Raw genomic sequence first — 17,529 nt, forward strand, 5'->3', positions numbered from 1 at the left:
CCTACCTTGGTGGTAGAGAAATGGTACAGGGAATTGATAGGGTGTGGCAACCTGCTGGATATGAGAAGTGAGGAAAAGCAATGAATTAAAGATAACCTCTGGCTTCTTAGCAATGGTAGATGGGATAAATGGTGGTACCACCAACAGAAATAGAATAAGAGGAACAGGTCTATAGAAAAGTTTTAAGTGCGTGTGTGTGTGTGTGTATGTGCATGTATGAGTGTGTTGTGTTTTTTTCTTTCCTGGTGTGCAGTGTTGCATTGGTAGAAATGTCCTGACACTCTTACACTGTCAATCCAGCTGGCATATTATCATCTGTTCTGTTGACTAGTCATTCAACAATAAATATGAGTCCTGTTTTTGCTTAATTGTTTCAAGGTGAGGATACCATGACAGGTGATGGCGGGGAGTATTTGAGACCTGAAGATTTGAAAGAACTAGGTGATGACTCCCTGCCCAGCAGCCAATTCCTTGATGGAATGAGTTACCTGAGATACAGCTTAGAGGGAGGACGATCGGACAGGTATTTCCCTAAAGCACCTATTTACAATGTCTAATGCAAGTGCTCAGATGATAACTGATAACACTGGTTGTCAACTAATATGCTGCCTGGAAGGTTTTCCTCATTTTCTGTTACTCTTTCCCTTAGCAAAATAAAATGAATTTTGGAGGGCCATTGGCCATTATTACATGTTGACATTTGTTAGCTTTAATTTCCTTGGGTTTTTGTTAATATCATGATCTCTTTTATGATAACTATATTCTAAAGGGAAATCATCAGGAAAAAAAATAAATTCTAGAAGCAAATTAGTGATTGAAAGTAGCTTTCCCCAGTTGGGAAACCAGAACACCAATTCCAGAGGAGCCTAACCTTGATGCATGAATCAGGTAAAACTTGGGACCTCTTAGATTTTATATGCCAATGGAAAGATGCCTATCTATATGTATAAGTATAAAAAGGGAGAAACGTATAGATAAAGATCTCTATATCAGAGTGTGTGTGTGTGTGTGTGTGTGTATGTATGTACACATACAAACTTATGTAAATGATATCTTTTGGTATACCAACTGAAATAATTGGAGTTTATTATGATTTGAGATATCAAGGAAGAACATTATCCTGATAAGTGATCAAAAATGTATCTGCTAACGCATCTGTAATCTGTTATTATCAGTGCAGAGCAGTGAATATTGCTAAGTACTAATGTTAGTCTCAGGTTTATAGCTTGTTCAGTATATTTAATCAAGAATTTTATGTATAGTATGTAACAGAGTCCAGTTCTAAATGGCAAAGTGCTTGCAGAGTTTGGGTTATACCATTGGGTACTAACCCAGTTTTTACTTTGACACCTCTGATCTATCCTTTTACTTTTTTAAATAAGATTTTAAAATCTACTAACAAGCAGATGTTGGTATTTGATTATGCTGTCCTTGTGGAGTAGACAATTACACTTCCAACAACTGAAGCACCTTCACCTTGGGCTCTTTGCAAGAATGAATGATTGATCTGTTGCTTTTTTTTCCTTTAAGAGTACTTAGGTGAGAATGGATTTAGAATAATGGATTTAGAAACCATCTGTAAAACGGGAAAGAATGGTTTGATGTGTCTGTTTAAATTGAACACCTGTCAGACAGCAATATGGTAAAGGAAAGGGAGGAACAAAACAGAGCTTCTTTGCAACCCACGCTGTAATTTCTAGAATGCTAATGTATCAGGGACTCCAGAGAGGGAGTTAAAGGAAGAGTCTCACTGTCATGGTTTTTTTTTCTTTTTTTCACTGTGTTTAGGAAGGTAACCATTTTTTCTCTTTCATTATTTCTCTCCCCCTTCCGTTTCTTTTTTTCCTTTTATTTGTCTTTTTTTCTTGGGGGGTATGCTTTCAATAGCAACATACCCAGGTAGGTATTACATGGCATGAAAACATCATCTCCCCAGATGCTACCTTGCTACACCATTGCTTATTTGCTTTGTGAACCTGCTGATCAAATGATGTGGCTTGTATCCTGGAACTGTCGATTTGTCTTAAGGATTAGGATTTTTTAATGTATTCAAAAGTATGCATTCAGCTGATAACAGCCAACATTACAAATTCAGGAAAGAAATCATTTAGAAAGACGTGAGTGTAATAAGATCCCAGAGGCAGGATTCTGTCAGAGAGCCTTTGAGTGCCATTCTTACACCGCCACCTTGTGGTTGAAATTAAACAAGCTTGCTATCCAAGAGAAAGGAACAAAGTGTTGTCAATGCATACATCCAGAAAAGAAAAAAAATAGGATCTCTATAAAGCATATAGTTTAATAGCCTTGGAGACTTGCTGGCAACCAGCTTTTACCATGATCCCAATTTAAGCAGTAGATGACAAAAAAGTCATTATTTGTATAGACAGTGGAAGAAGTGGATGCAAAATGAGGAAACATTTTGCCCTAAATATTTTCTATGTGGGTCTAAAGCATAAACGGTTCTTTGAAAAATGCTTAATTCCTAAATGATGCCCATCTTCCTCAATTGTTTAATCATTGTGGACATCTTTACCAGTCATTACTGTCAGTTTCAGGCATTGTGTTGATATATACAGCCAAAAACTCTCCAAAACCTAGACGGACATGTATGACCTGGAAGACCAGTGATCCTTTAGTATTTCATATGTTTTTGTTATTTTCATCAGGCTGTTAACTGAACATCAGGAATTGTGACTTGCATAGAAAGTGGTCTTCCCCTTGCAAAGTGTTGTAAAACATTGCATGTTCTGTGAACTAACTCAGTATTTAAAGCAGGAGTAGGGAACCTCTGGCCCAGAGACTTAGGACATTCAGTTTCTGTGGCTGCCCTCCAGAAGCCTATTCAGAACGGAATCTCTGGTGACTGGAGAGTGTGTCCAGACCACTTCTTTCAAAAACCTACTCAGCCTCTCTTCCTTTCTTTCTCTTCCTGAATAGTTCTTCTTCTACTTTCCCTAGCTATGACACTTCCTCTTCTTTTATTTCCACTTTTGTTTCTGTCTTCTTTCTCAGTCTTCTCCTCCCACGTCCTCTCTATGGTTGTCTTTATCTCTCCCTTCCTTTTCTATTTATGTCTCCTTTCCTCCCACTTCTTCCCCTTTCTTTCTTCTTTCTTCCCACCTCTCTCTATCCCTAACCTAGAAATGACATTGAAGAGATGTATTTTAAAATATACTTTAAAATATTATTATAATTATATTATATGACACAAAACATGTCAAATAATAAATATGACTTATAATAATGTGACATAATATGATATACAATTAATTGTATGAACGAAAATGAAGTTATATGCTCTCTGTTCTTAATTTCTAAATTAAATGTTTGACTTTGAGGTATTTCTCAAGGAAAAAAAACACATCTAAGATTAAATATCTGTGTGCCTTTAAATTAAATTTTTCCTATGGGTTAGTACTACTTGAGAAAAAAATGGTTCCCCACCTCTGATTTAAAATATTAAGGAAAAGCAAGGCTAGTCACAAAGAATGGGGTCTTTAACTGCTCCTTAATTTTAAGGACAGGAATGGATGACATTTATGTGCTTTAACTTGATTATCTGCTGCTAAAATGTTATCAGTTCGCAGCACAAATAATATATTTTGCCATTCACATTTAAGCACATACAATCTGAGTGATTGTTCATCTTTTTGTTTTTTATACACAAAGTCAAATACTAATTATCAATGCTAATAAAGGTGGTACAGTGGATAGAATGTTGGGCCTGGAGTAAGGCATACCAGAGTTAAAATATGACCTCAGATACTTATTAGCTGTGTGATCCTGGACAAGTCACTTAACCCTGTTTGCCCCAGTTTCTTCATCTGTAAAATGAGCCGGAGAAGGAAATGGCAAATCACTCCAGTAGTTCTCTGCGAAGAAAATCCAAAATGAGGTCACAAAGAGTCAGACATGATTGAAGTGACTGAAAATAACAACAAAAACATAGGAAGGATAATACAAAACAGCAGACAATTCCTAATATATTTATGTTTAGATTTAGCATGAAATTCATATATGCCCATTGAGTCAGATACTGTCATGTTCCAACTAGCTTTAAGATCAAGTTCATCATTACTGATTGGGCCAGAGCCTAGATGAGAAATATGGAAGGAGGCTTCAGATCACCATTGGTTTTTGCTAAATTATTAACAATATTGTTAACTGTGAGTTGACTCTGTTTGTTAGAGAACCTTAAAAAAAGGTGCACATAAATAGGTGTCACACGTATATGGATGTAGTATTCTCATTGTGAGATGCCATACTTTCTAAGAAGCGTGCTATTTAGCATGTGCTGTTTAATTCCAAGCACTGCTGGTAATGAAATAATGCCCACTGTTCAAAGTAAATTGAGGCAGTTCAAAGTAAATTGAGGTGGTTCAAAGTAAATTGAGGCATCAGTGACTAGTAGATAGATACCTAGCTTCAGGGTCAGAGAGAGCTGAGGTCAAATCCTTCCTTAGTTCTTTCCTCTGATACATACTAGTTTGGCAACTGTAGGCAAATCCCTTAATTTCTCTCTGCCCCCAGAGAACACTTTTATACTGTAAGTTACAGAACAGTTCTTGATCTGCACTGATAGAGGGAGTTTCCTTATTGAGAATTCCCTGCACTAGTGAAATTGTAGTTCCTGTCCTTCCATGCCCTCCATCTTCCCAAAATAGATGTGCAGATATTGTGAATCCATGCCCTTTCCCCTGACCTTTAAACTGAGTTTTTTGTGCTAACTGATAGAATATGCATAAAATGTGATTTTCCTTTCACTTCTAGTTAAAATGTATTAGACCACACACGATGGTAGAGAAGAGATGAATTACAACTTTGCTTACCACACACACACACACACACACACACACACACACACACACACACACACACATATACATATATATATTATATATATATAATAAGTAATTCTAGGCTTATTAAAAATTGAAAACATTTATTATTCAAATCTTGAAAGTCCATTCTGCAGTCAAGCCCCATTCTTGCTCGATAGCCATAGGTATTTGATTGTTTTCAGTATGAGCTGGCAGATGTCATGTCTGTGATCCCGAGCTCAGAAGTCGCTTCGTGTGCTCTTCTGTCTCTGATTGCTTCAGCTACTGGCATTATTATGGTCAACACAAACAGTGCATACAAAAAGAACAGGGCTTTTCTTTTTAAATGGCTGGAAACCCACAAGAAAAAACTCCATTTCCGCAGGAAGCATGCAGCTGGCCAGAATTCACCACTGTGTACCTTCCAGGAGAGAACAGGCACCAGCTTCAAACCATTCATAGGTTCAGAAAGAGTGACAGAATGAGTGAAAATGAAACGTGTTTAGAAACTTGACTTTCACTTTGGCCTCTTCTCCAGAGGAATATCTGCTTCGGTCCTAACATTTTTTTTTTCTCCTGTAAATTGCAGTGAGATTAACACCATAACCTCTTTCAGGAGTCCATAGAGGAGTGCTTCCCATTTTTTGTGTTCCTTGTATGGGTAGCAAACAAAACCAAGTGTCTGGTTTCAAGCATTTCTAGGCAAAAAAATGAATCTGATTGAGGACCAAGTTTTAACTTGGATTCTCTCCTACTTTTTCCATTGAATGATAGTGGCTAGTCAAGAGATGTTTTGGTTCAGCTCTGAAAAAAGCAAAAGTTAGTGTCACAATTGTAAGTTTTTTTTCTCCTTCCACGGTCACTTTTTATGCCCCTCCTGCCTCCTGGAAGTTGCATTGTCAGCTAATTGCATGCTTTTTTTCCCACTCTCCTTGCTCTGCCTACCATCTCATCCTTACAAAACTGCCACTGCTGCTGACTTGTGGCAATGACTTCCTGCCAACCTACCAGCCTTCGATCCTTCAGTTCAGACAGGTCCCACACCCTGAGCCATGCCTCCTACCTGAGGGATAGCGCCATGATTGATGAGACAGTTGTGATCCCCAGCCACCAGGTATGTGCAGGTTTTTTTTTCCTTTTATTTCATTACTCACTGGTAAGCATCTGTGTTTGCATGTTGTTTATTAATAGAAATATACTGAAGAAGAGTTTTAATCATTTTATAAATAATACATTAACTGAAATTTATTTGGCAAAGCAACAAGCCAATATCTATGAATTTGGAGCAGAGATTAATCAGGAAAGATGGATTCATGTCCCAGCTCTGCTACTAACTGTCTGACCTTGGACAAATCACTTGATTTCTCTAGGCCTCAGTTTTCTCATTTGTAAAATAAAGGAGTTGGAAAATATATATGTGACAAGTTTAATCTGCATTATTAACATTTTCTCCATCACTTTCTTGTATCTACACAATTAGCAAAACAATAAACCAAATCCTGATTTGTAGCATTGGCTGACTTTCAAAGTGGAAATGCACACACTGAAAATTTAAGTCAGCTCTCCTAAGCTGATTTTAAACTGACTCTGACATATCGCTAAATGGAATAGATGATTATGAAAGTCCTTTCTAGTTCTTACAACTACACAAATTATTAAAAAAATGTGCATTTTTTTCATATATATTTTCAACTGAACAGGGAGTTTTGATTAAGTTAGACTACTAAAAGCATTCTTAACCATGTTCAGTTACATTGCATTATTACAAAGATATGGAGAACCAGTGGCTGTCTTGTTTAGTAAGAAAATCCTCACTTCTTCATCTTCTGGTCAGATGAAGAGGAGGAATAATCAATTTAGATTAGGGTAAGTCTCCATAAATCTATACTTTAAGATACTAGAAAAGGGGTACCATAAGAGATTGCAAATCTCTTTTGGCTATTTCTGTAATCAATCAATCAATAAACATTTACCAAATGGCAAGCATTGTGCTAAGCACCAAAGATACAAAAATAAGAAGACAGGCCCTGCCGTCAAGAAGCTTACAGTCTAAGGGGGAAGACAACAAAGAAAATAAATCCATGTCTGCTAATGTATAGCATAAATTGGAAATAATTACTAGAAGGAAGGCATTAAAATTAAGAGGGGTGGGAGAAACCTGCCAGTAAGAGATGATGTTTTAGTTGGGTTTTGGTGTGAATGACTTTAGAATTCAAGAACAGAGCTAGTCTTATTTTTATAAACCTCCACAGGTAAATCTGTCCCTATTGTTTTGTCATAATTCTACAAAATGGAGAAACATAATTAAAGCTATAATTGTGTAATAACTCTTGTATCTGTCTCCTCCTTTCTGTCACCTGTGAAATGGCTTATGGTGGTTTCCCAAGGGGCCTTCCTGCCTCCTTCCTCTACTTATCCAACCCATCCTTCACATAAATATAAACTCCAAGCATACAAATATGATTCCATCACTTCTACATTCAGAAATGTTAATAACTCCCCATTGCTTCCCAGATAAAACACTGGTACTTTGTCTTGGTATTCAAGATCCTTCCCATGCTCATTGCAGCCTACCTTTACAGCCTTGTCTCCTGCTCTCAGCTTCCTCCCTGAAGCTATCTCTGCTCAGTTCATACAAGTCTTCTAAGGTTTCTCCAAAACCATCTCTCTTATCATTTCTTATGGCCCAATAATTGGATATAAATTCTAATAGGGGAGCGGCTATGTTGACTATCAAAGATGAATCCTCAAAGCCTGGCACAGAGTCTTATTCATAGTAAGCATTTAATAAATACTTGTTAAATTGAACCTAGTATCTCTATCCGCATTCTGGTTTGTTTATTGGCTTACCAATCTGAAAGAATTTTCTAGCCAATTGTCACTGGATATTGCTATGTAAATGTTAGATTTACATAATCACATAACTAATTTAATTAGAATCATATGAGTTATAATTCATTTTTTAACTGAAAGTATGGATTTTTATTCGATGTTGTTCTTTGTGTCTAGGTATCAACTTTGGCCAAGGAGGCAGAAAGGACTTCCTATCGTCTCAGCTGGGGTACTGACCATTTAGATAATGTGGCTCTTTCTTCCAGTCCAATTCATTCTGGGTGAGTAAATCAGTATTATCTATCCAAACTAAAGGATAAAAAAGATGAGAGTAAAAATAACTGCAGTTCCATTTGGCTTTAGCTAATACCTACGCTTAAAGTTGAGTTGACCTTTGTTCTTAAGAATTCCTTTAAAAGGGGGTTCCTTAAAGAGATCACCTATTACTTAATTGTCTTTGAACTATTAATTGATTTAGAAAAAAAATCAAAATACATAAGCTTTGAAAGAATAGATCAATAATATAAGGTGAAGTTCATCTTCAGCTATTTATTTTCATTCAACCAACTAATTTCCAAATGGAGATACAAATTTAGTGTCATCCATTGGAATGTAAGTTTCTTGTGAATAAAGATCATGTATTTCATTCTTTTATTCCCAGGACCACTTGCCTACCCCAGTGTAGGTGCTTAATGAATGCTTGTTGATCAATTAATTAATTTGTATTGAATGTTCATGTGAATAAACAAGGAAATGGGACTGATGTTAACATGTTAAAAGACGGGGGATTGAACTTAAGCCCCTAATTAAAAGATACTTGAACTTTAGATTGTTAAGGAGCAGAATTGGAATACAAGGTATAAATTAATGAAATATGCCTTGAGCCATTTTTCTAGTAGGTTTTAACTCAAAGTTTGGTAGGTGATTACTTTGAACGTGAATATTAAATAGATAGATAAATAGATAATTCAAAGTTTCCTCTTTAATTTATTCATGAAAAAGCCCTCTATATTCTGCTACTAATATTCTTGATTTTCTTATGAAATATTTAGCTTTGAATATTAAACTTGATCCTCCTTTTCAACAACCCTATTAGACTTGCCTTTCAATCTAAAATCTTCCACTTCTCTGAAAAAAAAATGAGAGTCCTAGAAGCTAAAATATTTGGGTAGTATTAATAATAACTCACATTTATATAGTATTTTATGATTAAAAAGTACTTTGTATAAAACCTAATTTAATTCTCCCATAAGCAGGGCAGATTTTATTATCCCCATCTTACAGACCCAGAAGAGTGAAGTTTGAAGCAAGTGCGTGATACAATGGACAGAAACACTTGACCTGAAGAGAGGAAAGCTTGAGTTCAAAGCCAGTCCCCTACCCTTACTAAGTGATCAAGTCACCTAATGCTGTCTTCCTCAGTTTTCTCATCTGTAAAATGGGAATAATAAAATACCTGGTTGTTGAGGAGAAAATGAGATAATGCTGATAAAGTGCTTTGCAAACCTGAAAGCACTATATAAATGTTTGCTTTTATTAGTATTACTTCATTACAATCAGAATTATTATTACATTATATTTAATGGCAGAGTTGGGCATTAAACCCATAAAATTTGACTCTTTAATTCCAGTGCTTTGCTTGTTACTGAATATGCCCAGTATACATTGATTTTGGTTTGGACAGTGAATTCCAGTGAAGTGTGATTTAAGAAAATCCTCTATTTGATTTTCAAAAAAACAGTGGTGATTATCCATTGTACAAAATAATTCTTCACTTGAGAAAAGGAATTAAGATAATTTTTTTTTAAATTAGTGGTAGTCCATCAATTAAAGGAGACAGGTTGGTGGCGTGGTGGATAGAGTGACAGTGCTACAGTCAGAAAGACTCATATTTTTAAGTTCAAATCTGGCCTCAGACACTTATGAGCTATGCGACCCTAGGCAAGTCAGTTAACCCTCTTTGCCTCAGTTCCTCATCTGTAAAATTAGATGGAGAAAGATATGGCAAACCACTCCAGTACCTTTGCCAAGAAAATCCCAAATAGAGTCATGGAGAGTCAGACACAACTGAAAAATAAATCAATTGTAATTTTTCTGTTTAATCATATCAATTTATGAACTTTTTATTTTATAAAGCTTAAATATATCTATTATTTGAGTCTAAGGTATATTTCTATTCATCAGGATTTAAAAGTCGAGAGTTTAGTGGTTGAAGGTTAATATTTTTGGAGAATCAAGGACTTTCTCATGGGAGTTTTAACCAATGGTCTTACACAAATCTTCCACATAGTCTGTGGGAAAAGACCTCTCTCATATGAGAAATGACTCTAAATTCTTTTAATTAGCTGAAGCATTCAGGGAACCGAAGTTCCCAATGTTTTCGAGGATTTATGAGCTCTTGAATTCCTTCATCTTAATTGAACTAAGGGAAAACTTCTGTTTCCTTGGCATTGTCTCTTAAATTTATGTGCAAAGAACTCAGGCATCTATTTATTTTTTCCCATAAAAAAAGGCAAAAGTGTGCTAAACAGCACGTTCAATATCTACTTAGTAGTAATATCACATGAGACATAATGAACAATAGCAATCTTTATCATTATTGGTCTATTCTGATATTTCCCCAGTAGGCAGCATGTTAATACTGGATGGAAAATGGGCCTTGAAGTCTAGGTTCAAAACTTAGCTTTGACACCTATCAGTTTTGTCACTTAACCTCTCAGTATCCCCCCAAAACTCTCCGACTATAAATTAAAGAGCCATTACCAATTTAAAATGGCAGATAAAACTTCCATGCCAGGAATTCCAAACATAACAATCATAGTATCTTTCAGAATATTTTCTTTGAATGATCTCATGTTATCAGCTGAATCCAGGAAAGTGCTGAGAAATTTTGGAAACTTATCAATCGTGAGGTCCCTAATATTTAAAAGATTACCTTGATATCAGCTTATAGGTAAATAACATTCATAGCATAATAATTTTTATAAGTCATTCCAGATTCCCTGCCTAGTTTTAGCATTTATTGTATGTTTTCAAGGACACAAATCATCATTACCCTTTAGGGGGAGGTGCATTCCCTACCCTAACAAGGCTTGCACAAATATACACATCATAACATAAATGACTCTCAAATGGGAAACAGGAGGTCACACTTGTGAATGTTTTATGGACATGTCATTAATTTTATGCATAAATCTTTGTAGGGGGTACTATAGAATGGTATAATCATTTTTAACCTCTCTCACTGCAGAGAGAGGGCATGGTAGATAGAGGGCAAATCTTTGGCATTGGGAAAACCTAGGTTCCAGACCTGCTCTGACTTGTCCTAACTGTTTGATGACTATGAGAGAGTAATTAAACCCTTCAGGGCTCTGGACAATTCTCTAAAACTATAAGTTACATATGAGTTGCCAATATGGACCAGCATAGAGCTCCTTTGTAAAATACAAATTCTGAACATCGCTAAAGATAGATTCTAGAGACCATTTCTACAAAATTGGGCACAGTAATTTCAATTGGAAGTGTATATATTTATATTATATAAATATATTCTTTAAAAACACTTTAATAGAAATAATCTTTAATTACTTGGTTTATACAGTATGAATTTATAAATGGATTTTAAAATTTTATGTTGGTGGCCACCATGAGGTTTTTCCTCTCCCTCATCAACATTTACACAGAGCTTTAATATTTTCATAAGACTCAACCATTGTTTCTATCTTTTCTATATCTATATATATGCATGTATGTATGTATATATGTATATGTACATATATATGGTGTGTGCTCCAGTATACAATATATTTTAGTTGCATTCTCTTCTGATTTCTTTCTTTATATTTCACTTTATCCATTCCTTCTCTGTGCTAAAGTATCTATTCTGTTGCAGCCGCTCATCTCCATGTCTTGATCGTGACAACGGCAGGTGAACTTGTGCATAATTTCCTTCTCCAACATGTCGCCCATTTTTTCCCCCTCCCTCTTGGATCATCTCTCTTCACCTTACTCAGGATGCTTTAGTGTGGGGCTATGTAGTTAACAGAGATTTGTCACCAAAGAGAGGACCATTAGCCATCTTGTATATTGTAGAAGGAAGGGTGGCTATTTTTTGGGGGGGTGTTATTAGTAATTAGGTAGGAGGGAGCTTGAGATAGTATAGACCATGTGCCAATACTTCCCAGTTTCCTCTCATGAGAAGGAGCTCCACAGGTGAACACAAGGTTTCTATAGAAGATATACAAATTGTTTCAGTGAATTTTAAGTCTTCTTAAAGGGTTATCATTTTAGGTGGCACTGAGCTGATCCTAGAGTCTTCCACTATGTTCTAGTGGAAACAAAGATGTTCTTTAATGAATTATGCCCTAAGTTTTATGCATTTAAATAAATACCCTTGGGTCATTTCAGAAAACTATGTCACCTAGTAACTTTTCAGTTAGTGTTTTAATAAAAATGATCAATTGTTCTTTGTTAATTGGAGTTTTTTTTTAAGTTAGTCAACAAGCATTTATTAAGTGCTTACCAGGTGCCAAGCACTGTGCTAGGCACTAGAGATGCCCAAAAAAAGTCAAATTGATATTATTCCTCAATTATGTAGATAGTTATTCTTTCACTTACGTACTCATCGTTTGGTACATCACAGATTATCATTCTATGAAGAGAATGTAACCTAAATTTTCCAATTTCAAATACCATAATGTATCGTATTTATCTCTAGAATTACCTTTTGTTATTATTTCTTTGGCATTTTAAGGTTTACAAAGCTTTTTCCTCATGACAATCCTGTGAGATTGGTTGTGAAAGTATCTTTTTTGCAGATGACAAACTGAAGCTTGCAGAGATGAAATAACTTGCCTCAGGTCACCCATTAGTGTCTTTGAGATTTGGGGACTCACCCTGAATTCAGGTCTTCTGATTACAAAAACAATGCTTATTTTCTACTATCCCACTTTTTTTTAAAGCAACAATGAAATTAAAACGACACTAAAAATCTGATGATGAATAGATTTTGATTGAATTGTTTCTTGTACTTTATTTCTGTCAATCCCTCAACTCACAAAATCTGGAGGAACCTTTGAGATGGGGAAGAGATAGACAGGTTTTTTTGGTTTTGTTTTGTTTTCTTACTTCAGTATCTTAGAAATCAGATTTACCCCTATGTTTTCTAATTGTACATTTGCGGATAACTGAAGCAACCTGATAAATTTCCCCTGCCCTGTGCTTTCACCTAGTCACTAATTCGGAATGTCTTAATCCTTTTTCCTGCCCAGCCTCTCCAAACCCATCCCCAACCTTGGTCTTGAATGAATTAAAAGTACCTACACCTAAAAACTAGCAGATTTTTTGGGAGTGGATGTAGTGGTCTGAAGACTGGAGTCCTTATCTCCTGCTGCATTAACTGAAGCATGTAACCCTGTATAGCTCAATGGAATCTACTTGTAGGCCAGTGGTCTGCTTAATGACTCTGTGTGGCTTTTGCATTTTTCTCTCAAATTGTGATAACTTGCAATATGTCACAATTTATGAAAATCCAGTATGATTTTGTATTTTGCATGATTGTGAATTTTATTTGGAAAGTAAGTCATGTATTTAAAATTTAAGCTAATTTTATGCTATTTTTTTGTCTGTACAGTCCAGTTTCAGAGCTATGTAGCTTAATATGTTTAATCAGTTGACAAACATTTATTAAGTACCTAGCATGTACCAAATACCATGCCAGGCATTTACGGTTTTCTGCAGAGCATCTTAGTTGAAAGTTTTGATGATGACACAGCAAAAATTATAAATATGTATGTATATATACACAAATGTGTATATGTACATATATGTGTATATATACGTATATACATATATGTGTATATGTATATACATATATATTGTGTGTTTCTGGCATTAATCATGGTCCATTGATTCTGTTAAATATTCCTCCAGTGCATCTCAGATGGAGAATAATAGGCTTTTCACCAATCATTTATAATTTAAAATTTTTGTTAGCCTAATTAATATTAGGATGGTACTCCAATGTTATTTCAATGCCTTCTGTAAAGAACTAGTTCATTAACTGAAATAAGACATACAATATATACTACTTTTATATTTTGAGTAAAATTTATTTTTAAGTTCTACATGTATGCATATACGTATATATGTGTTATATTCATACATATATATGTGTTATATTCATACATATCCACACTAACTCACCCATACCCCTTTGCACACATATACACACCCATGTCCGTGTACACCACTACTTCTCTATCAAGACTGAGACTATCCCTACAAATCTTGTACTCATGGGCCTCATTCCTAATCATTTTGCAACACCAACATAAGGGAAAGGAGTGCAGAGGAAATAAGCATTTATGAAGCACCTGCCATGTGCCAGGAACTGTGCCGAGCACTTGACAAATGTTATCACAATCAATCCTCACAACAAACCTGTGAGATTGGTCCTCTCCTTATCCCCATTTTACATTTGAGGAAACTGAGGCAGAGAAAATGACTTGCTCAGGATTACGCAGCTAGCGTGGGAGAACAGATTTGAACATGAGAATTATAAACTCATAGATCCAGAGCTGGAAATGACCCCAGAATTGGTGTAGCACAACCTGATTCTCATTTTATAGATGAAGAAGCGGTGCCCAAAGCAGATAAGGGATTTGTCCAATGTTACACTATTACTATTAACTTTACTATTAGTTTCTATCAATATTTTAATCAGTCTACTACTTGGTGGAATTTGGAGTTCCAGATGAGATAAGGTGACTCAGTCTAGTGGAGAAATGGACCCTAGGGTAGCTCAGTATCTCAAAAATTAATTTGCCCTGTTATTCTCTACTTACACATTTGTGGATTACTAAAACAAACTGATGAAAATATTTTGCCTCACTACTGATGCAAACAGGGTTAAGTGACTTGCCCAGGGTCACATAGCTAGTAAGTGTCTGAGGCCAGATTTGAACTCAAGAACATTAGGTCTTTTTGACTTCAGGCCCAGCACTCTGTGCACTATGGCACCACCTAGCTGCCTGACACATACTTCCCGAAGAATTCACATTAAGACTTTTCCTTTTACTTCATGAGGGAAAATTGTTCCTGCTCTATTTGTTCATTGCTTTGTACAGTTTTATTTTGCTCATTCTAAACTTTCTTTGACTACAATTGTACTGCTTATCTGTGTAGTGGCATTTAGTAGTTTCTCCTCTTGTTTTTTCAATGAAAAAGCTTAAATAACCCTTTTAAAAATCTATCTTAAAATATTTATATTATCTAATTAATGCATTTCTTCACTTTTAACAAGCTTCTTAAATCAACAACTAGATATAAGCAGCTTTCTTTAGTATTTCTTAATACCCATTCTTTTCTCATTCTACTTTTGAATAAATGCTCTGTTATATATGAAATTAATGTGTATATTTGTATATATCCATCTGTATAACCAGTCCAGTTACTTGATATTTCTGTTATCATTTAGCATCTGATTTACTTCTATATTCATTGATATACTTTATCAAAGTCTTTTTAAAATTCCTTTCCATTATATAGATTAGAGTTCTTCCCTATTGCTTTTTTTTTCCTTCAGACTTCAGTTAGTTTTGTAAAATGGTACTTCTCATCTTGTTTCTTCTTTCCCTCACCATACTAATTTTCTTCTTCTTTAGCTTCTCGTCTAAATTTAGCAATAACCTCAGAACCTACTTAGCATCTTAAGATCATAGATTTAGAACTGGAAGAGACATCTTTTGGTCCTTCATTTTATACATGAGGAAAGGGAGGCCCAGTGAGGTTAAGTGACTTGCTGAAGGTCACACAGGTAGTAGACATCAGAGGCAGAACCTGAATCCAGGTTCTTGCTAGCCTATCCCTTTTTCTTTGATTTATACATTATGCTTTTTAGGATATTTTGTTATCTCCTTTCTCTGAACCATGCTTTTTATCTCTTTTTGTTTTGGTTATATGTTTTTTAATTTTAATGCAGTATCATATCCCTGGGCAGGTAAGTGAGGAAGTGGATAGAATGCTGGGCCCTGGAGTCAGGAAGACTCACCTTCACGAGTTCAAATCTAGTCTCAGAGGCTTCTTGGCTGTGTGACCCTGGGCAAGTCACTTAACCCTGTTTGCCTCAGTTTCCACATCTGTAAAATGAACTGGGGAAGAAAATGGCAAATTACTCCAGTATCTTTGCTAAGAAAACTCCAAAATGGGGTCACAAAAAGTAGGACACAACTAAAATAACTGAACAGCAACAAATCGTATTCCTAGATATACAATGGAACATTACCTGTCTCTCCTATCCCCCCTCAAGAGGCAAGTTTACCACTTCCTCACAGAATCCCAAAAAAGCTTAGGGCTGGAAGTGACCTTTGAGTTGTTCTGTTCCAACACCCTCTTGCTATATATAAGGGAACCAAGGCCTAGAATGGTGAAGTGATTTGCCTAAGGTCACATAGATGGGTCAAGGCAAACCAATCATAAATCTGTTTCTCTGCTGATTTCCTGTGTAATGATCGTTCCATCGTCCCCTTGTAATCTCTTGTCTTAGGACACACTGAGATCATCCTTTAGTAACAGCACACTCGTGCTACCCAGTCCAGAGGTCTTTTTGCTCTTCTATCTTTGCCCATTTCTTTATTTTCAAAAAAGCATCTTGACTCTAAATAATACAATGAATTATTGTCCTATGTCCACCTTCAGGACACTAGTCTTTGGGCAGATTTATCTTTATTTCCTGATTTTTGTTCTTAATCCATTTTTTTCATTCTTAATGGAAAAGTTAAGAGTCATACCCTTCATTTCCCTCATTCCAAGTCTTCTGGCATTCTACCTTAAGAGAATAGCAGGAAATAAGTGAGTTTTGCTCTGCTATTCCATGAGAAAGAGCTGAGATGGTCCTTTCAGAGGCAGCTGCTACTCTGTTTTCTGTCTTGGAACCTTTTGAGTGAAGCCCTATCATCTCAGGTGGTTTGTCATCTCGATGTCTGTGACAAAGCAGACACCAAAGAATAGTCTGCTGCTACAAAGAACATATCTTTCTACTTTACAATCTCTCCTTAATTTTTAAGTACAGAGCTTTACAACAGATTTGACCATAAAGTACCCCAGTTCAAACACAGCAAATATATGTTAAATGCCTACTATGTGTAAAGCACTCTTTTAAACAATGATGTTACAAAGCTAAAAGAAAAAAAATGGAACAGTCCAAATTCTAAAGGAGATTGTATAATTTTATAAGGGTAATTAGAATATAGAGAAAGTTAGGTGGCACAGTGGATAGAACACTGGGCTCTAAATCGGGAAGTCTCATCTTCCTGAGTCCAAATCTGGCCTCAGATGCTTACCAGTTAGGTGACCCTGGGCAAGTCACTTAACTCTCTTTGTCTCGGTTTCCTTATCTGTAAAATTAGCTTGAGAAAGAAATGGCAAACCACTGCAGTATCTTTGCCAAGAAAACCCCAAAATGGGGTCATGAAGAGTTAGATATGACTTAAAATGACTCCACTACAACAACAACAAAATCAGAATATATTCAAGTAAGTGTGAAGTAGTATGAATGTGATAAGAGCAAAGGAAAAGTCCAAAGTATGTGATATAACAGAATGCAGCGGGGGGTTGGGGAGAAATTATTTTCATTATAATAAGGAAGTAGCTGCTGAATTGAGTCTTGACAGAAGAGGATTGCAACAGCAATGATGTAGAGAGCATGCTGGTCAAGTATGGGGGAAGGCATGCACAAGTATGCAAAGGTGTAAGAGGCAAGGGGGCTGCCTTTGCAGCTGTGTTGAGTTTGAGTTGGACAGGAGATGGACACGAGTCAGGGAGATCATTCAAGAAGCTGTAGCAGGCCAGGCAAGAGGACCTACAGGCCTTAACTAAT

At 35.9% G+C, this 17,529-nt stretch overlaps 1 protein-coding gene across 1 annotated transcript in view; it reads left to right on the plus strand.

The window, feature by feature from the left end:
* Positions 1-17,529, plus strand: part of ANK2 (ankyrin 2) — a 275,508-nt gene that overhangs the window by 193,359 nt on the left and 64,620 nt on the right. Inside the window, 4 exon segments of the mRNA XM_078148698.1 lie at positions 379-523; positions 5,832-5,934; positions 7,830-7,933; positions 11,545-11,580. Coding sequence (XP_078004824.1) covers positions 379-523; positions 5,832-5,934; positions 7,830-7,933; positions 11,545-11,580 — 388 coding nt within the window.

The sequence above is a fragment of the Phascolarctos cinereus genome, unplaced genomic scaffold (genome assembly GCF_003287225.1).
Source record: "Phascolarctos cinereus isolate Bilbo 61053 unplaced genomic scaffold, phaCin_HiC Scaffold_9;HRSCAF=440, whole genome shotgun sequence".
Classification (NCBI taxonomy): domain Eukaryota; kingdom Metazoa; phylum Chordata; class Mammalia; order Diprotodontia; family Phascolarctidae; genus Phascolarctos; species Phascolarctos cinereus.